Source organism: Rhinolophus ferrumequinum, chromosome 5, assembly GCF_004115265.2.
Source record: "Rhinolophus ferrumequinum isolate MPI-CBG mRhiFer1 chromosome 5, mRhiFer1_v1.p, whole genome shotgun sequence".
NCBI lineage: Eukaryota > Metazoa > Chordata > Mammalia > Chiroptera > Rhinolophidae > Rhinolophus > Rhinolophus ferrumequinum.
Window position 1 is genome coordinate 86,112,454 of NC_046288.1, and position 27,995 is coordinate 86,140,448.

General features: G+C 48.8%; 1 protein-coding gene across 7 annotated transcripts in view; it reads right to left on the reverse strand.

Annotated features, from left to right (window-relative positions):
- The window catches only part of RGS12 (regulator of G protein signaling 12), a 125,738-nt gene that overhangs the window by 69,408 nt on the left and 28,335 nt on the right, over nt 1-27,995 (reverse strand). For 6 of the 7 annotated variants that reach the window (XM_033105987.1, XM_033105988.1, XM_033105990.1 and 3 more), the window contains exons 2-3: nt 25,876-27,852; nt 8,517-8,633 (exon numbers count right to left, since the gene is read on the reverse strand). In XM_033105987.1, the coding sequence (XP_032961878.1) occupies nt 8,517-8,633; nt 25,876-27,756 (1,998 nt within the window). In that variant the 5' untranslated portion in view covers nt 27,757-27,852. Of the gene's footprint in view, nt 1-8,516; nt 8,634-10,986; nt 11,086-25,875; nt 27,853-27,995 lie in introns of those variants that run through there. The other variant, XM_033105994.1, reaches the window with a different exon arrangement.

Below are 27,995 nucleotides of genomic sequence, written 5' to 3' on the forward strand. Positions count from 1 at the left end.
GGACCAGGGGGCCTGGGCAGTGCAAAGTTCCTGTGAAGGAACCTGCCAAGGAGCCCCTCTTTTATTGTGGGTCCCCTCGCAGGTCCGAGTCACTGCCTCAGCCCCACGCTCAGGGGGAGGGGCACACTCTCCAGAGGCCCCTAGACCCAGCAGGACTTCACAGGTGGGACCAGCAGGGACAGACAGTCGCTCTACTAATGGTTCACAGTAACCATTAGGGATTATGGGAGACGAGTGCAGAAAGCAGGGCGGCCTCAGGGGAGGCTCCCTCGCCCCACAAAGACAAGCGTCAGAACACCTCCACTCAGGGGTGTCCAAGACTCTCGGAGGAAGACAGCAGGTGGGAGCTGAGGAGCTGCCCCCAGGCCTCCTGCCCGGCCCAGCCTGGCTGTGACCCCGGTGCGCGGTGACCCTTAAGGCTCCCCCCAGCTGCTCCTTCCCTGATCCCAGGTAAGGAGTCTGACCCTTAGCCCCCCCCCCAGGCCCCCAGCCCGGACTACCACATGCCCGGAATCCTAACTGCCTCCCTTCCTTCTAGCACCCCCAATGGTCATTTGTTCCCCGACACCCAGAAGGACCTTTTAAAAGCTGGCTCAAAGACCCCAGTCTGGCGTCCCATCCTCCCAAGCGCATGGGTTTAGTGTTTGCAACTGCCGCAAGGCCAGCTCGAGGAGACCAGGGGGTGGTATCATTCATTCACTTCTGTCCCGAGCCAGAATAACGCTAGGCACACAGTAGGTGTTCAATGAACACTCACTGAATGAGGGAGGACACACGAGGCACTGAGAAATCCTGGTACATGCCCGAGTGAATAGGGTCTTAAAGAAAATTAATATAATTTCCTATGTAAATGGTTTAAAGGATAGACAAGTACATCAAAGACCGAAACAAGCAAAAACTCCTAAGTGAAATTCTCCTAGAAATAACAAACAGAAGACTTAAGAAATAAGGTTAAAAAAGAAAGCTTGTTTTGAAACGTCTGTGCAGATTGCACCCTGGGTCATGCGAACTCTGTAAACTGCAGGCCGTCCCAGAGGTGAGCCCGGGCTGAGGGCAATGAACCAAACCAGACGACCGGCCAGAGAAGGCAACTGCAGCCTCAGCGAATTTCAGGTCTAGTCCAGCGCAGGTTCCCCTGCCTTGTGCGGGATGACAGCTCTCCGAAGGCAAGCATAACAGCAGTTCAAAGTAAAGGAATTCACCCAGGGCCTGGACCGTAGAGACAGCAACTGCAAAAGCCCCCCCCTTGCCCGTCCCCCTCCCCTCCTTCTCTCCCCTCTCCCTCCCTCCCCTCTCCTCTTCCCCCCCACCGGGGAGCAGTCTGTAGGAGTTCTCAGGGAACCAAGTGGCCTGGGCGCCCCCTGCTGTCCAGGTCTGACATTGCCAGTTCCCATGGTCAACACCTGGGCTCCCCCACCCCCCACCACAGCTCAAGAAGAGAAGCCAGCCGGCTTCCTCCAGTATATGCTCTAGCCTGTGATACAGAGGAGGGGCTGGAGTGCTGGGAGAGGCCCCAGGCGCCATCAGGGGCCGCAAGGAGCTTCAAAAATGCTGGGTCTGGGACACGGGCTACGTCCAGCAGTGAGGGAGTCCAAGGGCAGCCAGGCAGGTGGGCCTGCTACTTGCCAGTGGCCCTTTTGGAAAAGGGCAGTGTGTCAGGCCATGGGAAGGGGCTGGAGGCTCCCACCCACAGGCTAGAGAACAGTCTAGAGCAGAGCTGGGCCCGTTCCTCCCAGGCCCTGCCTCCGGCTCGGTCCTAGTGCTGGCAGCAAGTTCACCAGTGGCCTCGCCCAGGGCGCAGCAAGTTTGCTCTAGAGGCCAAGGGTAAGTACCCCGGCTTTGCGGGCGACACACTGTGTCTACCACTCAGCTCTGCCCTTGCAGGGTGAACACAGCACAGCCGTGCAAGCGACGTGACCCTGTGCCAATAAAACTGTAGTCAGCGGACTCTGGCCCCAACCACGGCCTCTGCCCAGTGCGGTTCCCCGCCCCCTTCTAGTCCAAAGCCTGGTGGGGCCCCTCCTGGTCTTTGGAAACCTGAAAGCTTCGGCTTGAGAAGGTGGCTGCCTGGCCTCCAGCTGCTGCACTGCCCTCCTGGGGAGTCTCATGCCCAGCCAGCCTCCACTGCTGCCAGAGGGGTCTTCAAACAGGTCGCGTGATGCTTCCCGCAGGGGGGGCTGCGTCCAGCTCCCCAGGCCGGCCCACAGCAGGCGCTGAGCGCAGGGCAAGCCGCTCTCCTCAGCTCCCACAGGCAGCCATCACACTGAGAAGGAAAGCCAAGGCCTCCGCCGGCCCTCGCTCCCTTCTGTCCCTGCACACACTGGCTGTCCGGTCCCAAGACCTACACGTGGCCGGCCGCCTCTTAGCACCGCAGGCTGGGCGTGAATGTTCCCTCCTCAGAGCAGCCCGACCCCCGACTGTGGCATGCAGGGGAGCCTCATGTCTTCCCCACATACGCCATCACCCTGTCTGCCGTCTTCCTGTTGAGGCGTCTGTCTGGTCGTCTCACTCACCTGGAGAGCGATCCGAGAGCAGGACGAATAGTGGGAGCAACAGAAGGCTGGGAAGCCAGATGCACAGACCCAGGGGCCTGGCCTGGAGCTCCGGGGTCCGGGAGAGGCAGCATGTGAGTCTAGCGCACGCCCAGAAGCAGGGCTCTGAAGCCCGCCTGCCCGGGGAACGGGCTTGGCGGCCTGGGACCAGTCCCTTAACCCTGGCAGGGGCACCTTGCCTCAATTTCCCACTCTGTAAAGCAGAAATGATGCTAGTTCCTGCGGCCCAGGGTTCACTGTTGTATCTACAGCAACGGGGCAGGTTGTGCCATCGGGCAGATGCCATCAGCCTCGTGTGGCCTGTCAGTGCAGGTCATGGGGCCCTGCGTGGGGGGAGCTGCCCTCCAGGGAGTGGGGTCACCATCGTCCTCAGCACATTACCCACAAGGCCCTCCCCTTTCCCACGATCTGCCACTAGCTCTGCCCTCTCACTTCGGCACCCACTCCACACACTCTCGGTCCCTGGGTGCCATCTTCCTCTCTCAGGCTCATGTGCAAAACACTGCCCACTGCAGTAGCAACCCAGGGCTGGAAGAGACACACACGCACACATGCGCGCGCGCGCGGCTGTGCTGATCATTTTACTACAAACTCAGAAAAGAGCACAGGCAGGAATCTAGGCTCCCGTGGTTTATTCTGAAGCAGAGCCCACGTGGCCTCTCCTGGTCATGACGAAAAGCGTGGTGGTGTTCTAGCTTTTCATGGTTCTGCACTGAGCACAACCAGAGAATGGCTCAGTGCGGCCCGTTTTCCGTTTCTATGAATAGAATCAGAGGGCCACGCTGTTGGTGTCTGCCCTTCCTGGGATACGTGTCCATGTACGGAGGCGGCCACAGAGCACCCGCTGGGCTAGTCAGGCACAGTCTGTCCCTCCCTGTGGCTGGGCAGTAGGTCAACATTTACAGTCTCCGATGGCTCTCACTTTACAAGTTTGAGAGCTGACAGAGGAAGTGCCCCCATCTTATTCTTCCCCAACTATATCTTGGCTACTCTAGCACTTTGCATTTCCATGGAAAATTTAGAATCAACTTCTTAAATTCCATAAAATACCTGCTAGGATTTTGATTAAAATTGCATTGAATCTATAGGTCATTTTCTACCTGTATCCACAACTAATTTTTGTATATTGACCGTATATCCAGCAACCAAGCTAAACTCATTAATTTTAATAATTAATCTATAGATTCTTTTGGATTTTCTATATTATAATCATATCATGTGAGAAGAACAACATTTGCATTTTCTCTGCAAACTTTTTAACTTCTATTTTTTATTTTTACACTACGCTGACTAGGACTTGCAATAAAAACGTAAACAGAAATGGTAAAGCAGATGTCTTTCTCTTGCTCCTGATCTCAAAGGAAAAGTTTAAGTATATGTTTGCTGTTGAGGTTTTCCATACTCTTATTAGATTAAGGAAGTTCCCTTTATTCCTATTTAAGGGTGGTGTTTTTTTAAAAACCATGAATGGATACTGAGTTTACCAAATGCCTTTCCTGCTTCTGTTGAGATATATGATTTTTCTACTTTATTCTTTTAATGTGGGAAATTACACTGACTGATTCTCAAATGTTAAAAAAACATTGTGTCCTTGGAAGAAACAGGAAGCGCGGCGCTCCGCTTACACGTAATCACGTTGTTCAGGAGCCTCACACTTGTGCTCACCAGTGAGCCACCCTGGAACTCTCCTTTCCTCTGTCGTCTCTGTCAGTTTGGGTGCCAAGGTTCAGGAGGCCTCCTAAAATGAGTTGGGAAGTAACCCCTCTTTATTTATTCTTTTGCTAGTTTAGTTTGTTAATTGAATTTAGTTTATTAATTTCTTTTAATTAATTTGTTAATTTTATTAATTTCTGATTTTGCCTTCATTATCGTCCAGCTGTCCTTTTGCATCTATTTTCCTGCTCTTTTCCTACCTTCTTGAGATGACTTTCCATTGACTTTCACTTCTAATATATACACTGTAAAGCTACAAACATTCCTGTAAGCACATTTTTAGCTACATCCCACAGGTTTAGATGTGTGTATTCTCATTATCATGCAAAATGTCCTAATTTCCATAGTGATTCTTCTTGGAACCCCGGCCCACTCAGCCTCAGCTCTCACCCCAGGCAGTGGAGTCTGCCCCAGGTTTCCACAATACCTGCCAGTGGCAGAGGATATGCTCTGCGGGAAGAGCTTCCACATTTGCTAAGACTTGCTTTATGGTCCAGCACATGGTCAGCTTGCGTAAATGTTCCAAGAAGGAACAGGAAGAACGCATGGACTGGGAGCAGTGCCCACGTCAGTCCAGTAGGCCAGGTTGGGAGTCACGCTGTTCAGATTCTCTATCTTTTACTGACTTTTTGGGGCTCAACTGCCACTTACTGAGCAGGGAGTAAAAAATCTCCTGTTGTGCGTACAGATTAGTCCATTTCTCTTCCTACTTTTGTCAGTTTTTGCTTTAGCTGTGTTGAGACCATGTTATTGAATGTGTACAAAATTTAGAATTATAACTTCCTGCTGCCTTTTATCATTATGAAGTCTCCCTTTTTATCTTTAGAAATGCTTTGTGCCTTAAAGTCTACTTTGATATTGATAGAGCTACATTACCATTCTTCTGATTAGTATTTCATGGTGCATCCTTTTCCATTCTTTTCTTTTCATTTTTGTATCTTTAAGTTTTAGTTGTATCTCTAGTAAATAGCCTAACAGATTTTTAATGAAGTCTGGAAATCTTTTCTTTTTAATTTCTTTCATTTAAAATTAATGGAATTACTGACATATTTGGACTTAACGTTACCATGTTACTAACTGCTATCTGTCTGTCTCTCCTTGTTTCCTTTCTCGCCTTCTTCCAAACTGAGTATTATTTATGATTCCATTTTTTCCTTCTAGTAACTTGAAATTGATTCATTATTTTGTCTGAGGTTCCCCTGGAGATTACAACGGGCATCCTTACCTTATAAAAATCAACTACCAATTGGCACTTTTACCCTCTTTCTAGCCAGGAAAGCACCCTGAAACATGTACCCACTCCCAGTACTTGGACCATTGCTGGGTGTAACTGATGTGGGTCCTTCCTGGGACTTCCTCCTCATCCCAGTGTGTAAATGGCCTTCTATCTGAGTCTGCGTCCAGGGACCCAACCTAAGATGCTGGTGCCCACAGGGGCCCCAGGAAGAGGACTTGTAACTGAACCGGTGCGGAAGGGCGTGTCCAGCCGGTGGTGGTCAAGGGCATGCAGAGGCCCCCAGCAGGCAGACACAAGGTTACTAACAGGCACTGGACCATGAAGCACCAATTAAAGGGAAGATGAGAAAGTCGGTGTCCCCGGGGAGGGGACAATGCAAGGGTGTGAAGACCAGGAGGGGTGGCCCTCTCAGAGGCGGCCTCGCACACAGCCAGAGAGTAACAAAGGGAAGAACAGACAGTGTTCAGCAGGCTTGTTTCCCTTAGAAACAGCCTTACCAATGATGAGTGAGAAAGGAAGTTATATGTATTACGTTGGTGCAAAAGTAACTGTGGTTGAAAAGGTTAAAAATAATTGCAAAAACCATAATTACTTTTGCACCAATCTAATAGCTTCTACATTTTGAAATCTTCAGGCAAAAAAATTAGCAAAAATTCACTCCCATGTCTCTAATACGATTTTGACAAAAGAGGCTTGGTTCGTGGTGGCGAAATCACGCGCTTTGCAGCCAGGTGTGGCCTAAGAATGCAGCTGAGCCTCCCTGCATCTCATCTATGAAATGGAGACAATGACAGTCTTCTTGCCGGGCTGATCTGACGATCGGAGATAAAAGACATGGAGATGGAGCCGCCCCTGCCTGATAAGCGGATAATGGCAAACACCCTGATGGCTCGTCCCGGAAAGTGGACCTCTTAGCACTTCCTCTCTGATGAAGAGAAGCAGCAATAAGGGCAGCCAGCTGGAGTGCGGGTCCCAGAGCCACGCATGGGAGACACAGAAGTCAGACCACACGCCCGCACGTCACCGCGAAGCCGGCGATCAACAGCGAGCTGCTTCACCTCGGAGTCTGAGACCTTCTCCCAGGAAAATACAGACACACACTTGGCAAAACCCTAAACCGTCTGAGACATACCTTGGGGGTGGAGTGGGACCCCCACAGCCCCCAGGGTCCTCAGCAGGCAGGCGGGGCCTCGTCAGAGCATGCGTACCTGTTTCCTCCACAACAGCCCCAGACCAAGCGCCCTGTGCTGGCGGGAAAAGCCCTGTGACCTGAGACCCGGCAGGACAGTGGCAGGTTCCTGCCTCCAGCCCCGAGTACCCTCTCCTCTGCCCCGAGGCTACCTTCACTGTCTGCAAAACCCCCGAATCCAGCCTGCAGCTCCCTTCACAGCTGTACCCTGAGGGGACCTCAAGGGCCTCTTCCCCGCTAACATTCCAGTTTCACATGAGAACACAAATTAACTGACACTCTTAGGAAACAACCACCGAAGTCAATGTGTCCGGTTTATCATCACTGAGTCTGTCACAAACCACCTTACGTAGAGTTAATTTTCACCCCCATGTGCACAGCAGCACCATTCACAGCAGCCAAGGAGGGAGCAGCCCGAGTGTCCGTGGACCCACAGATGGATAAACAATGGGATCCACCCACACAATGGAGTAGCATTCAGGCTTGACAAGGAGGGAAATTCTCTCACACACACACCATGGATGAACCGTGAAGACACCATGCTGTAGTCAATGAAATAAGCCAGACACAAAGGGCGTATATTGTGCGATGCCACTTAGATGAGGTCCACAGAGGAGTTCCCTTCAGAGAGAGAGAAAGTAGGCGGTGGCTGGGGAAGCGGAGACGGGGAGTCGTTTAATGTACACCAGTTTGGGAAGATGAGAAGGTTCTGGAGATGATGGAGGTGATGGCCTGTACAGCAGTGTGGATGTGCTCAATGCCACAGAACTGTGCGCTCACAGATGATCAATGTTATAATATTTTACCACTATTTATATATATATATGTATTTATATATATAAGTATATATTTTTTAACTAAAGACACCTAAACAAGGGTAGAAATAAGCCACACAGAAGATCTTTTCAAAATGTTCACCTGACAAAGGACCCGTATCCAAAATATATAAAGAACTACTAAGAAATATATACATATATAAAACAACCCATTAGAAAAAGGATATGAACAAGCTATTAATTCAAAACGGAGAAAACAAATAACCCAAAACCCACAGTGGAGAAAGCTCAGCCTTACTTGTGATCAGTGAAATGCAAATTAAAGCGAGATGCCATTTCACTGAAATGGAAAACTTCACATCTGACAGTGCCACACACTGGAGGGGGGTCACAAGGACCAGTGCCTGAGTGGGAACAGCCATTGTGAGTGGGTGTTTGGCCATGCCCAGCACCCGGCAGTGTTCCTGCTGGGAATACCGTGCTTCCCCCAAAATAAGACCTAGCTGGACAATCAGCTCTAACGCGTCTTTTGGAACAAAAATTAATATAAGACCCAGTCTTACTTTACTATAATATAAGACCGGGTCTTATCTAACGTAAAATAAGACCGGGTCATATATTAATTTTTGCTCCAAAAGACGCATTAGAGCTGATTGTCTGGCTAGGTCTTATTTTGGGGGAAACACGGTACTCTCTCTGCCACGTGTGCCCTGGAAGACCTCAGAGTGGACTATTTCCCACTTGCCACCCAGCACCTGTCAGTTGTGGAATGGATAAAAACTGTGGCACATTCATACTGGAATGCCACATAACAAGTAAGTGACTGAACGGACACTACACGGGTAAATCTCGAAAACATCAGGCAGTGTTTTCAAGGTGGCAGAATAAGGCATACAGTGCAACTGCACCAGTGTAGAATTTTAAAACACACAGAATGAACTGGTGTTCATTCTGGAAGGATCACTGGTTGCCAAGGGGTTCAGATGTATCTGTAAGATTGATTTCCATTTCTAAGCACCCGGAGATAAAAGAAAAACTGAAATGATTACCTCAAGGTCATCGAGGGAGCGAGTGACACTGAATCGCTTGGATCTCCCGAACGATCTCCGAGCAGAGGCGCGCTGAGAGGTCTGAGCGAGTCCAAGCCCTCGCCCAAGTTTTGAGCCCTAAAGAAAAAGAAAGAGTAAATACGTCAAGTTGCCTTCTTGGGAAGAGATGTGCAGCTTTGCCTGACACACCACCTCAGAGAAAGAGAGGGCTACAGTGGAACTGAAAATTGGGCTACGTCACCCTGGGGTACATTTCAAGGTATACAGATATCACCACAGTACAAAAGTGCAGAGCTGACACACATCTCCAAGCATTTGCTCTGCCCCTTCCATCTGTGTGCCCCAGAGAACGACCCCCAGCGCCTCACCCTCCTCCATCATGAAGCGATCAAAACAGCCGCCTCCAAAGGCTGTCACCAAGAGCAAATGCAAAAGCATGTTTCAATGTTTGTGAAACCAGTGTGTGATAAGAGTAACAATTATTACTAAAGAAGCTGGTTTTCAGCAAGGTGAGGCTTTTACATAATTTTACAAGCAGTTTGGGAAATTAAAGAATTCCTAGACATTCACCAACACAGGTGTGGCAAATAACTGGCCATTGAAACTTCTTGTTCTTCCTCCAGGAAACGACCAGAATTAATTCTCAGTTATTATGTTAGGCACTTGTCCAAATGTGATCAGTAAATAAGTCACCATATCTTTGAAATAAAAAGCATCACAGCTGAAAAATCTCTGACTTCCTGAAAACGTGAAATCCTACGTGACCTACGGGCAGGCAGAGGGCGAACTGGAGGAAAGGTGTGAGGTCGGCACAAAGCCTAGGGAGAGAGGACCAACCCACCTGGGCTGGAGCCAGGCCCAAGAAGGCGTGGAAGCTGTCACCCTGAAAGTGACGCCGCACCACAGAGGTGCCAGCAAGCGACCGTGTGGAGGTGACGCCTCAGAGCAGCTGTGTGGGGCCAGTGTGCCCGTGCCGGTGCCCCGCTGGAATGCCCTCCAAGAAATCAAGTTGCACGGGAAGATGTGCTTGTCCCCAAATGGATGGCTGGGTGACCTATGCGCACTGCCTGTCTAAGGCTGAGAAAACGCCTGTTTACAACTCCCGCCTGTTGCTGGAAGGCTGGCTGCAGGTCTGGGGGACACGAGGTCCTGCCTTAGCTAACTGGCCCCCCAGGCACTCCTGGGGTGAGCCTCACGGCTCCAGTTCAGACCCAGACGTGCCCGCCCACGTGTTTCTGCTCCGGCGACAGGCATCTCCGCGTCTCTGTGATGAATGATGACCATGCCAGGCCCACTTCGGCAAGCGCTTGAGTCCAAACTCCCCCGCCCTCTAAGGCGGCAGCCCTGCCGCTCACCATGCTGGTGCCATGCTAGCAGGTTACTCAATTTGACATATTCTCCAGAAAAAGTTGTCTAAAAACTTTCTTCTTCAAAAATATGCCCGAGGCTGATCCTATCTGGAAAACGTGTCTGGAAGCCAGCCATCTCCCAGACGCAGCGCTGCCCAGCCCGCCTGCCTCCCTCGCCGTGCAGCCCGCTGCCCGCGCTCTTCAGGGCATCGCACGCTCTGCGGGCTCGGGTCCCTGCTGCCCGACCCTACTGGGCCCCGCTTGCGGCCTAGGTGGCCGCTCTTCCCGCCCTGGGCCCTCACCCACGGCACCTCCTGGAGACCTCCTTTCACCCGTCTCCTAGGTCGCCATCTGTGCCTTCGCACCTCTGAACATGAACTGAAATGACACCACCAGCTTTCTGGCTCCTGTCCCCGAGGAGCTCGCCCATTACAGAGGGCGGCAGGGCCTCTGCTCTGTCACCCTGAAGCTGTTGGCCAGCGCAGTCACCAGCCAGTGGACACAGCATTTGCTGAGCGCGGGGAGCCCCTGGCGGATAAGGCCTCCCAAAGTGACGGCGAGGACAACGTCCCTCATCTGTTACTGACCCCAAGTAGGCCCCAGGTACGAAGAAGTGAGTCCTCTGCACAAACCAGACACTGGCTGGTCTGTATTTTCTTTCCTGTTTTTAAAGCCCAGGTGGCGGCAGAGGCGACTTTGGCTGAGACAGCCTCGTCACATCGCAGGGCGCGGCTCCTCCACTCAGCTCTGAGCTTGTGTCCCATCACAGGGAGGGAAATGAGGCCGAGAACAGCTCGTTAGGCACGGATGTGCCGTAAGATGGCGAAGTTTAAAGGCAATAGGAGGAAAAACTCTAGCAAGCAAGCAGACACAAAAACTTCCACAAGGAACTGAATAGACTCTGCAGTGACACTTCACCAAGGAGACTCTTGACCGTATTGGTTTGTTTCTCATGTCAGAGTCCACTGCTGAGCAGGAGGAGTCACCACTGACTTGCGCCCCTGCCGGCCCTGCGTACCTGAGCCCCCAAACAGCACTTCTGTGACGACTACTGCAAAAGGGCCTCCAAAGTGGCTCCTTTGTCAAAGTCAACTCCACTTTTTAAATTGCAAACCACTCACCGTAACTGCTTGAGAAGGCGCGCGGGAGATGCCGGCCACACCCTCATGTCTCACAGTGGCATGGCCCAGCCTGAGCTCTCTGCACCCCAACATCGGAGGGTGCTGGGGGAGCAAACTCCATCTCACTGCTCCAGGCATGGAGAACACAGCCTGGCAGCCACCCCGCTTTCAGCAGCCACGTGTGAGGCAGCGGTGCCCAGCGTGTGCCGGGAAGACCAAAGGGCCCTTCCCTACCCCTGGCCCTGGCTTGGAGAGATGACCCACCTGGTCACTGTCGCCTCAAAACGTAAGGGGCGGAAGGGGTCCTACAGGATGCCTTCATCCGCCCCAAACGAGGCCCAGAGAGCTACCGGGCTCACTGTCTGATGAAACAGCCAGAAAACTGGGTGAGAGCAGAACCCGCGTCACGGGCCCCACCCACCACACAGGGTGCCCAACTGCCTCAGCCACTCTCAGTGCCAACACTGAACCATCCCATGGAGCCACCACTTAGGGAGAGGACTCATTTTAGCACAGCCAGTCCCTCCTCCTCAATCTACAGATGAGAAGCCGGAAGGCAGTGGGGGGTTTGCCCAGGACCACACAGCCGGAGGGAGGCGGCTAGGTGAGACCCAGAGCCCTTCTCCTCCACTGCGGTTTCCTAGTTACAATCCGAACTAGGAATGACTAACCTACGAAGTCTAAGCTCTAGACCACGAGCCCCACGGGCGCAAGACTATGCCCAGGTGGCCACGACGCCCCCACCCCTCCCACAGTGCCTGGTACATAGTAGGTGCTCACTGAGCACTACTGAGCAAATCAACTCTTGCCAGAGATGATTTAGCCTAAAATAGAGAGCAGATCACCTGACTGTTTCCCCAAGAGAGGTAACAGAGACTTTGAGGAGTAAGATTTCCAGCTGACATACTTCTCCCAGCGCATGGGCAGCGTCTAGTCAGAAAGCAAAACCGCACCAGTTGTTTTAACAGAGAGCATTTCGCATCAATATAAATTGGTAACCAGGTATCAGAGGACTGAGAGGCAACAAGAGGCTCTAGCAGCCGGGAGGCAGCCACACGGGAAGTGGCTGAGCCCCAGGCTGGGACAGCCAGCAAGCAGCGGCCTGAGGGCCGCGGGGCTGGGATCCAGACCTCAGAGGGGTGCAGGCCAAGGCTGGTGTCTGAGGGGCAGCACGCCTGGCCCCGAGCTTGGCCTCGGCAGAGCTGGGGAGCCCGCAAACTGGACTCAAGGGCTGTGACAGGAAGGAACTGCCGGTGAGGGGGGAAGTGTTGCCATGGTGATGTGGGGTGGGCAGACAAGAAAGAGCAGGCATGGGGACACAACTGGCAGAGGGAAGGGGTCACAGACCCGTGTCCCACAGACCACTGCAAAAGGTGGGCTCAGGGTTGAGGGACGATAGCTGAATAACTGGCACAGCTTGTTAAATCCTGTTACAACAAAACTCTACATATCAGAGAGAATTCAAAGCTCCAAATCAAGACAATTTTAGAATCCACAGAATTCCATTTCCCACATAAATACTGGACAAACATAGAGATGACCATGAGAGCAACATGTAAGGAACTGAAGAAAGGTTTCCCTGGCATGTGAATCCCCTTCTAGAGAAAGGAAGGAGAAAACGCAGACAGACTGGCTCTCCTATCCAAGTAGGAAAAGGATGAATGTACAGGAAAGGACATTTAAATCAAGACAGAAAATTAAAGGAAACATTTATTTATTCAACAATTATCTAACAGCCTACTACGTTCCACACAATCACCTAGGACAAAAACATTTAAAAGACAGAAACAAAGTGTGTAACTTCCAAACCAAGAAAGGAGGGGAAATGAAGTAAGCAAACAAACCAAAAATAGCCCTGAAAACAAAACAAAGGCTCTGGGAAAGCAGGAGGAGAAAGCCTAGAAAAAATAGATTTACAAAAAGTACACAGAAATATCATGGAACAAGACTAACATACTAGTTAGCCCAATAAATATAAATGGACCAAATTTGCCAATTTATTCTGACATTACTCTTGAACTATCAGAAGAACGTCAACGTGGATAAGGGGAAAAAATCCAACTACTACTTATAGAAACACTCCTACAACAGGGAGAAATGAAAAAGATTTTTTTAAAAAAGGATATAAAATGCTGATTCAAAAAATCCTTAAAGCTATAATAGTAACAGACAAAACAAACTTCATCCATAATAGGGCTTTTTAAATAAAAGATTAAATACACTAAAAAGAGAAGGGGAGGAAGAAGAGGAGAAAATGCCACCACTGATTTAATAACTTTATGAGGCTAGAATGACCTTGATACCAAAACCAGACAAGAACAATGAGAGAAAGGAAAACTATAAGATCATTTCATTCATAAACAAAGATCGAAAAATTCTACAAAAATATTAGAAAACCAAACCCGTTAGTGTATAAAAAGATAATCATAAGTGAGGTTTACCTCAGGAATGCAAGTATGGTTTGACATTCAAAAATCTATCAGTGTAATCTGCCACATTGGCATATTAAAGGAGGAAGCTTTGATCATCTCAATGAATGCAAAACAACCAAAAAAGAAACACACATTCATGATGATAAGTATTAACAAATAGAAGTAACCTTAGCAACTCAGCTGGAGATAAAAATCAACAAATCAATTGTACTTTTACATATCACAAAAGTTAGCATTTCTAATTTTTAAGTAGGTACCATTTATAATGAAACAAAATATATAAAGTACCTAAGAATAAATCTAACTAAAGAATCTAAGAATATATCTAATTAACAATGTTCATAAAGGTAGTTATATAATTTTACTGAAAGAAAATAAAGAAAACCTAAATGAATGGAGCGCGAGATCATTTTCGTAACAGGAAGGCTCAATATCCTTAAAGACATCAATTCTCCCAAATCGGTGTACAGATTAAAATACAGCAATCGGGGCGGCTGGGTGGCTCAGTTGGTTAGAGCGCGAGCTCTCAACAAGGCTGCTGGTTCGACTCTCCACTCCCGCATGGGATGGTGGGCTGCGTCCCCTGCAACTAGATTGAAAACGGCGACTGGACCTGGAGCTGAGCTGCGCCCCCCACAACTAAGATTGAAGGACAACAACTTGACTTGGAGCTGATGGGTCCTGGGAAAACACATTGTTCCCCAGTGAAGTCCTGGAAATACACACTGTTCCCCAATAAAGTCCTGTTCCCCTTCCCCAAATAATAAAAAAAAATACAGCAATAAAAATGCCAAAAGCATTTTTGGAGAATTTATAAGCATTGTAAAATTTATATAAAAGAACAAGGCTCAAGCATAGTCAAGATATTTGCCCTATCAGATATAAAGACATTAAAAGCTACAATTTTAAAAAGTAAAGTATTGTTGGGGGGTATTGACAATTGAGAAGAGAACTGAGAAAGAGACCCACACATGACATGGCTGAGGGGGACTGCTGGCCTACGTGGGAGGGAATTCAGTGCTCTAACACCTGGTCGTCCACAAGGAAAAACAATTAACTTGCCACCCACCTTATTCCATTCATAGAAATCAACTCCAAAACAATTTTAGGAAAAAAAGGTGTGGATGAAAAAAAGGGGGTGTACAGAAGGTGACCTCACGGGGAATCTGATCATAAATCCCTAACTGGGCAGGTCGGGTGGGTCCTCACGCCCCAGCCTCTAACTTCTTTAGGGAAAGGTCTTAAACCAGCTCTGTCCATTGTTCTCCTGCATCCAGATTAACACACCTTTGAAGCACCGGAAGTAACACCCCTCCAGGAGGGCCTTAAGCCTCAGGAGAGCACAGTCTCCTAAGTCTCCTGTAATCTAATCCGTGGCTTGCTTTCCCACCTCCAGGCCGTCTCCCTTGTTCCCTCCTTAACTCCAAATGCATAGAAGAAACTGTGAAACTATTATTCTCCGGAGCATTTGAGATCTTGCTCCCCGGCAGCCGGCATCTGTTTGGCTCCAATTAACTCTTACAAAAACTCTCTACAGTTTTGGACATTTCATACATGGACAAAGGAGAGAATCTGACCTCAGGGTCATAATGAATGTGTTACACCAAAGGTGCAAACCCTAAGAGAAAAGACTGACAAGTAGGACGGCATTCAAGTTAAGGACTTCTGTCCATCAAGACACCACCATGAAGCCAGTGAAAACACCAGCCACGAGGAGCTGGGCAGGTAACGTGTATACATACAGTCAGCAAAGGGTTAACAGCTGCATCTGTAACTCCTACAAACCGAAGAGAAAAAGATAACCCCACAAAAAAATGGGCAAAAGATTTGGGTAGGGCTCTCAACCAAGAGGAAGTCCAAATCTTTACGACCAAGGGAAAGCAAACTGAAGCCACAAGGAGATGCCACTTTAGCACTAGATTGCCAAGAACTGAAGAGCCTGACAAGACAAGTTGTGGTAAGGACGTGGGGCCATCTGAGCTCTTACACTAGCGAGCGCCGGGCAGTCAGGGAAATAGCGTTGCTTCTGCAGGGTTAGGGCCTCTGAGCGAATCTGACCGAGACTCAAGACCTGGACTAAAGTCTCCAAGTCTTAGAACTTGGTGGTTAAATGACGACGGAAAGCACAGTGAAAACTCCAGGAGAGTTGACCTCACCAGGGTATGTTTTCACATTGCAGAGGCATGAGACCTGCAAGACCTCGCCTGGAGTAGCGGTCTTACCTTCCTCCTGGAGATGCTAGCTCACATTGCAAAGGAGAAGAGGGGAAACCCAGGATTCTTCCCTCTGTCTTGAAGGAGAATTTGATGAAAGAGCAGAGTTTCTCTCCCCATCTCAGGAGGGGGAGGGGACAGCATGTATATAAGCTCCCAGATTCCTGTTTTGGGGGTTCCTGGCCCACAGTACAACCCCCGGTACGTGTAGGGTGACATCTGATGTGGTTCTCACTGCGTCACCCCAGGGTAAGAACTGGACATGGGGAAACCAGCATGGTTCTTATAAGTAAATAATTAAATCTGTCCACGCTTCAGAAACGTGGTGTCCACTTGTCAATATGAACGGACACAGATACTAAAAATGTAACACCTCCTCACGGCCTGCAAAGATGAATACTGCTACGGACAAGCTGCCCACTCTGCACAGAACCCGAGAAATTCCTTCACATACACCCCTCGAGACGTGTGTAAGAATGTCCACAATAGCATCACCCGTCGTTCCTTCAGGAGCTGCGTGTGCGTGTGTGTGTAGTGCTACAGTCACACGAGGGAATATGACATAGTTGAAATGCTAAGAGAGCTCTAACGAACAAAGTGAGGACTGGCACTGAAGCCACAGCGGAGTTTCTGTGAGGCGGCCAACGACAGGCTGTCGGCGCTCAAGCCAGGACAGCGCTGCATTCAACAAATGGCTCTCGGGGAGTTTTCCTAGCACAATGGCAGGAAGTGTTAAAATAGACTGTAGAAACTATCTGGAGAACACAGCTCGGGCCCTGTGAAGAGAGCGGCTCTGATCCCTGCCTGTGCACACAATGCCCAGGGCACCACTGCCCCACTCCCGCCCAAAGCACAGCAGGCTGGGGGGCCAGCTGGTCTGTGGAGATAAACATGCCCTTAGAGACGCTGCATGGGTCTCCTGTCCCTGCAGCACTAGCTCCCGGCAAAGAGCTTCTTTTGATGGGGTGCGCTGAGTGTCATCTGGGGGGCTCGTGCGCTGACCGCACTCAGGGGTCTGGGTACAACTGGGAAGCTGCTGCCAAGGCTGCTCGAGATGCTAGGGGAGCAGAGCGAGAGACACCTGCAGATCCAGCAGTCGGGCTCCGCGGCATTTACCCAAAGGAGCCGGAGCCCCCCGGCCACACGGAACCCTGCGCACGGCTGCTTACATCCGCCCCATCCCGAATTGCCAAGCCTTGGAAGTAACCAAGACGTCCTCCTCCAGTAGGTGAGGGATAAATAAGTGTGGTCCATCCAGACAAGAGAATGTTACTCAGCACTAAACGCGAATGAGCTGTCCAGCCATGAAAACACACGGAGGAACCTTAAATGCGTGTCACTAAGTGACAGAGCCAATCTGAAAAGGCTGCACACTGTGTGAGTCCAGTGACGTGACACCCTGGAAAAGGCAAAACTGTGGAGACAGTAAAGACATCAGTGGTGGCCGGGGGTGGGGGTGGAGGGTGAACAGGGGAAGCAGGGGGCTTAGGGCAGTGACACCCCTCTGTGTGACGCTGTGATGGTGGGTACGTGTCATTACACCGTCCAAACCCACAGAACGCACACCCCTCTGTGTGACGCCGTGATGGTGGACACGTGTCATTACACCGTCCAAACCCACAGAACGCACACCCCTCTGTGTGACGCCGTGATGGTGGACACGTGTCATTACACCGTCCAAACCCACAGAACGCACACCCCTCTGTGTGACGCCGTGATGGTGGACACGTGTCATTACACCGTCCAAACCCACAGAACGCACACCCCTCTGTGTGACACCGTGATGGTGGACACGTGTCATTACACCGTCCAAACCCACAGAACGCACACCCCTCTGTGTGACGCCGTGATGGTGGACACGTGTCATTACACCGTCCAAACCCACAGAACGCACACCCCTCTGTGTGACGCCGTGATGGTGGACACGTGTCATTACACCGTCTAAACGCACCGAATGCACACCCCTCTGTGTGACACCGTGATGGTGGACACGTGTCATTACACCGTCCAAACCCACAGAACGCACACCCCTCTGTGTGACACTGTGATGGTGGACACGTGTCATTACACCGTCCAAACCCACAGAACGCACACCCCTCTGTGTGACGCCGTGATGGTGGACACGTGTCATTACACCATCTAAACCCACAGAACGCACACCCCTCTGTGTGACACCGTGATGGTGGACACGTGTCATTACACCGTCTAAACGCACCGAATGCTCACCACCAAGTGAGCGCTGATGCAAAGAAGGGCTCTGGGGGGTGAGGACGTGTCAATGCAGGGTCATGGGCTGTAACAAAGGTACCATCGGGGGGGGAGGCTGTGCACGTGTGTGGGAGACACAGTATATGAGACTTCTCTGCACCTTCGCTCAATTTTGCTGTGACCCTAAAACTGCTCTGAAGAAAACAGTCTGTAAAGAAGGGTTGAGGGCAGACAGGTGGCTCAGTTGGTTAGAGTGTGAGCTCTGGGCAACAGGGCTGCCGGTTCGATTCCCACATGGGCCAGTGAGCTGCATCCTCGGCAACTAGAATGAAGACGACGAGCTGCAGCTCAGCTGCTGCTGAACTCCCAGGTGGCTGGAGGGCTCCATTGTTTGGAGCACATCCTCTCAGCCACAAGGTTGCCGGTTCGACTCCTGCAAGGGACTTAGTTGCTGCGCGCCCTGCAACTAAGATTATACAATGGCGACTGGACTTGGAGTTGAGCTGCGCCCTCCATAACTAAGATTAAAAGGACAACAACTTGACTTGGAGCTGATGGGTCCTGGAAAATACACACTGTTCCCCAATAAAGTCCTGGAAATACACACTGTTCCCCAATAAAGTACTGTTCTCCTTCCCCAATAAAATCTTTTAAATAAATAAAATAAAGAAAGAAGTGCTGAATCATGAGCCTGCTTAATGCTGACTGTTGGACCTTAGACAAACCCCTCACTTAACCCCTCAGGGGACCACCACATTCCCATCTCCCAGGTTTCCCGAGGCCAGAACCCCACTGTGAGGGATCCAAGACAGTGTATAGACAGGGTACTTCCAACCCAATGAGAGTGGACATGAAGCGGCACTGTAGTCTACACAGGACCGTACAAAAACCGTATTCTTGGGCGGCGGCGGCGAAAACCGTGGTGGCACCCGCAGTTCCGGGCACGCACGGGATCCCAGGGCGGAACGGAGAGCACAGAGACCAGGAGGGCCCAGCTTAAGAGGCTCAAGATTCAACATATCCAGAGGCCAACTCCAGACCAAACCAGAGTACTACTGGGTTTGACCTACAAGTCACACACCCAGAGGGAATTCTCTGCAGGCAGTAGAGCCCATAGAGGCCAAACCACATTTAAGTGGTCAACCCTCACGCAGCAGAACGCCCTGTGGTGGGCAGAGCCAAGTCTCACAACGAGTCAGCTTAGGAGTTAACCCCACCTACTCACAAGCAAAAAGCAATTAAAGATCTTGAACAGGACAATATACACAACACAAGTCACCCTTGGAGCACACGCAGAGGAGAAGAACGACGTAGTGCAAGTCAAATATAAAGGACACATACTACATAAGATAACCTAGCAAGAACTAAGAACTCTAGGGGATCTACCTAATACATCAAAACAAACACAGAGAGTCAGCCAGAATGGGGAAACAAAGATACACATCCCAAATAAAAGAACAGAAGAAACCTCCACACTGGAACCAAATGAAGCAGAGGTAACCAACCTTTCAGAGACAGAGTTCAGAACACTGGTGGTAAGAATGTTTAAGGAGCTTAGAGAAGATATAAAGAAGGATGTAGAAATCATAACGAACAACCAGTTAGAACTAAAGAACACAATTACCGAAATTAAGAACTCACTTGAAGGAATTACCAGCAGGTTAGATGAAGCAGAGGATCGAATCAGCGACTTAGAAGACAAGGTAGCAGAGATCACCCAAGCGGAACAACAGAAAGAAAAAAGAATAAAAACCAATGGGATAACATCAAGCGCAACAACATGCGCATCATAGGAATACCAGAAGGTGAAGAGAGGAAGGAAGGGATTGAGAACATATTTGAAGTAATAATGTCCGAAAACTTCCCCAACCTGATGAAGGAAACCAACATACAAGTCCAGGAAGTGCAGAGAGTTCCAACCAGGATAAACCCAAACAGGTCCACACCAAGACACATTATAGTTAAAATGGCAAAGCTTAAAGACAAAGAGAGAATCCTAAAAGCAGCAAGAGAAAGACAAAGGGTTACATACAAGGGAACTCCCATAAGACTATCAAATTACTTTTCTACAGAAACATTGAAGGCCAGGATGGAGTGGCAGGAGATACTCAAAGTGATGGAAAACAAAGGCCTACAACCTAGATTGCTTTATCCAGCAAGGCTATCATTTAAAGTTGATGGAGAGATAAAGAGCTTTCCAGAAAAAAATAAGCTAAAGGAATTTATTACCACCAAGCCAGCATTGCAAGAAATACTAAAAGGACTTCTGTAAATAGAAGAAAGATCAAAACAACCTAACTACAAATTTAAAATTGGCAATAACTATGTACCTATCAATAATCACTTTAAATGTAAATGGATTAAATGCTCCAATCAAGAGACATAGGGTGGCTGACTGGATAAGAAAGCAAGACCCTTGTATATGCTGTATACAAGAGACTCACCTCAGAACAAAAGACACACACAGGCTGAAAGTGAAGGGTTGGAGAAGATATTTCATGCAAATGGAAATGAGAAAAAAGCTGGAGTTGCAATACTTATATCTGACAAAATAGACTTTAAAATGAAGAACATATTAAAAGATAAAGATGGGCACTATATAATAATAAAGGGATCGATCCGACAAGAGGACATAACCCTAGTAAACATCTATGCACCCAACATAGGAGCACCTAAATATATAAAACAGGTACTGACTGACATAAAGACAGAGATCAACAGTAACACTATCATAGTAGGGGACTTCAACACACCTCTGACAACAAGGGACAGGTTTTCCAGACAGAAAATCAATATGGAAACAACAGCCTTAAATGATACATTGGACCACTTGGATTTAATCGATATTTTCAGAACATTTCACCCCAATGCTGCAAAATACACGTTTTTCTCAAGCGCACATGGAACATTTTCCAAGATAGACCATATGTTAGGCCACAAGTCTTGATAAATTTAAGAAAATTGAAATCATACCAATTGTCTTCTCTGATCACAATGTTATGAAATTAGAAATGAACTACAGGAAAAAAACTGGAAGTCACACCAATTCATGGAGGCTGAATAACTTATTACTAAATAATGAATGGGTCAAGCAAGAGATCAAGGAAGAAATCAAAAGATATCTCGAGACAAACGAAAATGAAAACACGACGACCCAAAATCTATGGGACGCCGCGAAAGCAGTCCTAAGAAGGAAATTCATAGCTTTGCAGGCCTACCTAAAGAAACAAGAAACATCACTAATCAACAGTTTATCTTCACACTTAAGGGATCTGGAAAAAGAACAGCAAAATAAGCCCAAAGGGAACACAAGGAAGGAGATAATAAAGATCAGAGCAGAAATAAATGAAAAATAGAAACCAGAAAAACAATACAAAAGATCAATGAATCCAAGAGTTGGTTCTTAGAGAAGATAAACTAAATTGACAAACCTTTAGCCAGACTCATTAAAAAAAAGAGAGAGAGGACCCAAATTAATAAAATCAGAAATGAAAGAGGAGAAGTGACAATGGACACCGCAGAAATACAAAAAGTTTTAAGAAATTACTATGAGCAACCATATGCCAACAAATTTGACAATCTGGATGAAATGGACAATTTTCTAGAGGCGTACAACCTTCCAAGACTAACTCAAGAAGAAACAGAAAACCTGAATAGACTGATTACCACCACGGAAATTGAATCAGTAATCAACAATCTCCCAACAAACAAAAGCCCTGGACCAGATGGCTTTACAGGTGAATTTTACAAAACGTTCAAAAAAGAACTATCACCTATTCTCCTCAAGCTCTTCCAAAAAATCCAGAAGGAGGGAAGGCTCCCAAACACTTTTTATGAAGCCACTATCACCCTGATCCCCAAATCAGACAAAGACACCACAAAAAAAGAAAACTACAGGCTGATATCTCTAATGAACATAGATGCAAAAATCCTCAACAAAATATTAGCGAACAGAATTCAGCAATACATTAAAAAGATCATACACCATGATCAAGTGGGATTCATCCCTGGTATGCAGGGGTGGTTCAACATCCGCAAATCTATTAATGTGATACACCACATTAACAAAATGAAAAATAAAAATCACATGATCATGTCAATAGATGCAGAAAAAGCATTTGATAAAATCCAGCAACCATGTATGATAAAAACCCTTAAGAAAGTGGGAATAGAGGGATCATATCTCAACATAATAAAGGCCATATATGACAAACCCTCAGCTAACATCATACTCAATGGGGAAAAGCTAAAACCATTCCCCCTAAGATCAGGAACAAGGCAAGGTTGCCCACTATCTCCGCTTCTATTCAGCATAGTGCTGGAAGCTCTAGCCACAGCAATCAGACAAGAAAAAGAAATAAAAGGCATCCAAATTGGTAAGGAGGAAGTAAAATTATCATTATATGCAGATGATATGATACTATATATAGAGAACCCTAAAGACTCCACCAAGAAGCTATTAGAGCTGATAGATGAATTTAGTAAAGTAGCAGGATACAAAATTAATATTCAGAAATCAGTTGCATTTGTATATACCAATAATAAAACATCAGAAGGAGAAATTAAAAAAACAATCCCATTTACAATTGCTCCAAAGACTATAAAATACCTGGGAATAAATTTAACCAAAGAAGTAAAAGACCTGTACTCAGAAAATTATACGACACTGAAGAAAGGAATGAAAGAAGATATAAATAGATGGAAACACATATCATGTTCATGGATAGGAAGAATTAATATAGTTAAAATGTCCATACTGCCTAAGGCAATATACATATTCAACGCAATTCCTATCAAACTACCAACGACGTTTTTCACAGAAATAGAACATATAATCCTAAAATTTATATGGGACCATAAAAGACCCCGTATAGCCTCAGCAATCTTGAGAAATAAGAACAAAGTGGGAGGTATAACAATACCTGACTTCAAATTATACTACAAGGCTACAGTAATCAAAACAGCATGGTACTGGCATAAAAACAGACACATAGATCAATGGAACAGAATAGAGAGTCCAGAAATAAATCTATGCCTATATGGCCATTTAATCTACGACAATGGAAGCAAGAATGTACGATGGGGTAAAGACAGTCTATTCAATAAATGGTGCTGGGAAACCTGGACAGACACATGCAAAAAAATGAAGCTGGACCACCTCCTTACACCATATACAAAAATAAATTCAAAATGGCTTAAAGACTTAAACGTAAGATCTGAAACCATAAAATACCTAGAAGAAAATATAGGAAGAAAATTCACAGACATTACGCAGAATAAGATTTTTACTGATATATCCCCTCGCGCGAGGGAAGTAAGAGAAAAAATAAACATGTGGGATTATATCAAACTAAAAAGTTTTTTCACAGCAAAGGAAACCATCAATAAAACAAAAAGGGATCCTACTGAATTGGAAAAGATATTTGCCAATGATATATCTGATAAGGGATTAATATCACAAATCTATGAAAAACTCACTCAACTCCAAAAAAACAAACGACCCAATTAAAAAATGGGCAGAGGACTTGAAGAGACATTTTTCTAAAAAGGACATACAGATGGCAAACAGACATATGAAGAAATGCTCAACCTCACTAACCATCAGAGAAATGCAAATAAAAACCACAATGAGATACCACCTCACCCCAGTCAAAATGGCTATCATCAATAAATCAACAAACAAGTGCTGGCGCGGATGTGGAGAAAAGGGAACGCTTGTGCACTGTTGGTGGGATTGCAGATTGGTGCAGCCACTATGGAAAACAGTATGGCAGTATCTCAAAAATCTGAAAATGGAACTACCCTATGATCCAGTAATTCCACTCCTAGGTATCTATCCGGAGAAATCCAAAACTCCAATTCAAAAATCTCTATGCACTCCTATGTTTATTGCAGCACTATACACAATAGCCAAGACATGGAAACAACCGAAATGCCCATCAGTAGACGACTGGATTAAGAAACTGTGGTACATTTATACAATGGAGTATTACGCAGCCATAAAGAAGAAAGAAATCTTACCATTTGCAACAACATGGATGGACCTAGAGAACATTATGTTAAGTGAAATAAGTCAGACAGAGAAAGATAAGTACCATATGATCTCACTTATATGCGGAATCTAAAGAAAAGAATAAGTGAATGAACTAATCAGAAACAGTTTTGGAGACAAAGAGGAAAAACTGAGGGTTGCTAGATGGGCGGGGGGGGTGGGGGTAAGGGGGAAAGTGAGGGGATTAGAAAACAATCAGTAACCACAAGATGGCCACGGGGTTCTGAAAATTAATCTGGGGAACGTAATTTAGTGGTTACCAGAGGGTAAGGGGGTTGGAGGGTGGGACCTGAGGGTAAGGGGGATCAAATATGTGGTGATGGAAGGAGAACTGACTCTGGGTGGTGAACACACAATGTAATCTATAGATGATGTAATACAGAATTGCACACCTGAAATCTATGTAATTTTACTAACAATTGTCACCCCAATAAATTAATTAATTAATTAATTTTTTTAAAAAAACCGTATTCTTATGAAATGTACTCACACAGCCACAATTGAGAAAACCCACTTGTAGAATATGTATTCCAAGAGATGGTGAATTCCTCAGTTTCAACCAACATTTTAGCCAACTTCCAGAGCCTTCCAGGGCCTTCCCTCCCCAGCCCCACCCCCGCCCAAGCTGGGAGGAAGCCCCTGAAGGAGGCTCAGGTGGGAGGTGGGGCCCACAGCACAGGTAGGCCGGTGGGGTGCAGAGAAGGAGGGGCAGGAGCCACGCTGCCCTGAGACCCTGAGACCCTGAGACCTTGAGACCCCACCTGCACACGGTTCAGACACTGAACCCAGACCAGAAAGGGGGAGGTGCACACAGGGCAGAACTCCCACGAGCACCACTAGCTTCAGGATTTAGTCCTAAACTCATACGGCAACAACTGTGTATCTGAAAACAAACCTCTGTGCCTAGATACACGAGGTAAAGCTACAGGAGAGCTGTGCTTGCTCCACCTTTGCGTTTCCTTAGTATGCTCTGTGTGACAAACAGAAGACTCGGAAGCGGAAGGATCTAGAACAAAACCTGATGGAACCCACAGTGCAAGCCCCATGCTCTCCTCTGCCTGACTTGCCCTACCCAGGCATAGGTGCGCAGGCTTTGCTGGGGAGAGGCCAGCTACCGAGAACAAAATCCGAGCAGACACAGGAAAGGTACCCTAACGTCACAGAAGTCCTGTGAGACGTTCCTTTGGAACAATCTGAGCCCAGTGCCATCCTCCTCTCAGCAGGAGCCTTCCTCCTGCTCAGGCTGGTACCACGGCCACCGGGGGCCCTCTCCCAGCAGTCCTAAGGGAGGGCGACCCCTCCCTCAGGCTCCAAACTGAGCGTGTGTGTGGGGACACAAAGGTCCCCCCAGGGACACAGCAGACCTAGGGGCTTGAGGGCAGTGCTATGCCAAGCCGGCCCCCAGCTGTTTGATGCTCGTCCCCAACGACCAGGAGCCTGCCACGTGCCACTGTCGGATTCAGCTGGCACGGCTTTGTAGCAGGGTTTCCTCGATGAAGGAGGCAGTGCAAGGATAATGAACAGTCTCTGTGCTTCGAGAATTTTCTCTCCTCAGAAGGCTGGCTGCCTTGGCCACTGGGGTGAAGACTCAGGCCAGAGACACAAAGGGTTTTGAAGGGGCCAAGGGACAGGGCTGTCCCAGGCACCAGCAGGAGGACAGGGCAGGAAGGAGGGGGCACAGCCTCATCGGGGCTGTGAGGAGTCAACGGCCTTTCTACCAACACCTGTCCCCCAGGTGTCCTACCCGGGACAGCAGAGCCAAGGCCAGCTTGGGGACAAGCCCACGGGAGGGAACTAAGTGCGCTGAGAGGGCCAGACGGAGCCTGCAGCCCACAGGCAAAGCACACATCCTGTGCCAGCTGACAGGCCACAGCTAGAGGAAGTCGGACTGGAGACACGGCGACTGATGTGCCATCATTTCACCAGTAGCTGACTAAGCTATCAAATCAAGCTCACTTCTATGGGCCACTCCCAGCAGGCTTACCTTTTTGTCTTCCTTAGTCTTTCTAATATTGCGATGGGGACTGAAAATGTGTTGCATCCCAAAAGCCTTCCTGGACCAGTCCCTCTTCTGGGAGCTCAGCGGGGGCTGCGTCAAGCTGCCCTCCACCCTGTAGCGGTCGGCGGGAATCTTGCTCATGGGTGGGGGCAGCGTGCCGCAGTTGACACTGGACCACCCGTCGGTGGAGTCCGTGTAAGACTCCTGGTCGCTGGCGTGACCGCATTGCCACTCCTGCAGGACGTGGACCGGGAGCCACCGCTGGCTGAACCCACCGCCAGGGCCTGCAGCGCCTCTCTTGGAAGGAGGGACGGAACTCCGCAAGGAGGCAGGGGGCACCTCCACGTGAGAAGTGGGCCCTCCATGCTTCCCGAAGTCCCAGCACCTGTCAGCCTGCAGAGCAGCCTCAAAAGGGGCGCCCAGCTCGGGGTCGTGGCAGAAGGCCCCATTCCAGGGGGCTCCCCAAGGCTGGGAGCCCCGCCCGCCCCCGCCCTCCCAGGTGCTGCTGCCGGGGCCATGCCTGCTGGAGCTGGCGCCCAGGTCGACCACCAGCACCCGGCTGCTTCTGTCTTCCTGGTTGAAATTCCCAATGCCGCTGTCGCTGTTGCTGCTGGTGCTGGTGTTCTGGTGCGCGTCCGCGTCCCCGTCCACAAACGCCCGGGCCCGCACCCCCTCGATCAGCTCGCCCATGTCTCTGTACAGCACGGAGATGAACTGCAGGACGGGGAGGGAGGACGCCGGGAACTCCAGGCAGCCGTTGGTGTCGGGGTCGGCCGTGCACTCGAACCCGAAGCGGCGAGCGATGCCCTGATGGATCTTGTGGTTGAACAAGTCGGGATCCACCATAAACACGTGGCAGGACGTCCGCAAGACACCCTCGTCCTCCCGCGCCAGGCTGCCATCATCGCTGCTCTGCATGGTCACGAGCCCGAAAAACCTCCTGTCGTCTGGGCACACGGCGCTGAACGCCAGCTTCTCGGCGGGGTACTCGGCCAGGACGGCCGCCTTGTCGGTGCACAGCTGCACGCCATCATGCATGACCTTCATCGTCACCAGAGAGTGGATCTTCTGCTCGGCCCGCAGACGCCGCAGGCAGCCGCGGATGGCCTGGAAGCTGTCGGACTCCAGGTTGCAGCTCGTGGAAGGAAGCTCGATAGAACCTAAGTAGCCGACGACCATGGCAACGTTCAATATGCTGGCATCTAACCCAAAGTCTTCATGATTCTCCAGGCCAATACTGAACACGGAATCATCATTAGTAACTTTGGAGATTTCCTCCTGGGAGAGCAGGCTGGTGTGCGGATTATTTATACTTTCATGTCCAAGGTCAAATCGCGCCGCAGCTGACTCTGAAAGGGATCTTTGTTTCAATTTCAAGGGCTCTGAACTGCTTGCACGAAGAGTAGGGTTTTCAAAGATCATATTGAAAATTCCACCCGACTGCATTTCTTCAACAACTCTCTCTGCTCTGTTTATACCTAAAGCTTTAGAATCGAGTTTGGGCTTCAGCCAGCCTTTTCCTTCATAGAACCCCACTTCCTCGTCACTGGAGCACGACTCTATGTGGCTGAGGCTTTCCCCCACCACCATGTGCAGGACCCCAGAGCACTTCCCGATTAATTTCACCACGTCTTCGTGGGACGCTTTCTTCACGTTGATTTCATTGACAGCAAGTATCTGGTCTCCAGCGCGGAGGCCCACAAAATCGGCAGGGCTCCCTCTCATGACACAGCTGAGCACGCAGGGCGCCTGACCAGAAAGGGTGAAGCCGTACCCAGCTCTTCCCCGGGCAACCTCCACGCTCCTCATGCGAGGGGGCGCCGTCCCCGGCAGGGGGCGCTCCGCTGCGTTGCCTGCTCTATACATCTCAATGGGCCTCCAAGACCAGGAGCATAGTTCTTATTCCAGGGGTCCGCAGTTCAGAATGCCTGATGCTGCCATAGTTTTTCTTGAAATAATGCCCTAAGGAAGAAAAATAAACAGCTCATTATTAAAAAGCCCAGCTCTCTATTGCTTATTACCTACACATAACAAAAGAATTCAGAACAAAACCCGCCAGAGAAGGACTCTCCAGTTACCACATAAACGTCAAAGTGAAGGAGAAG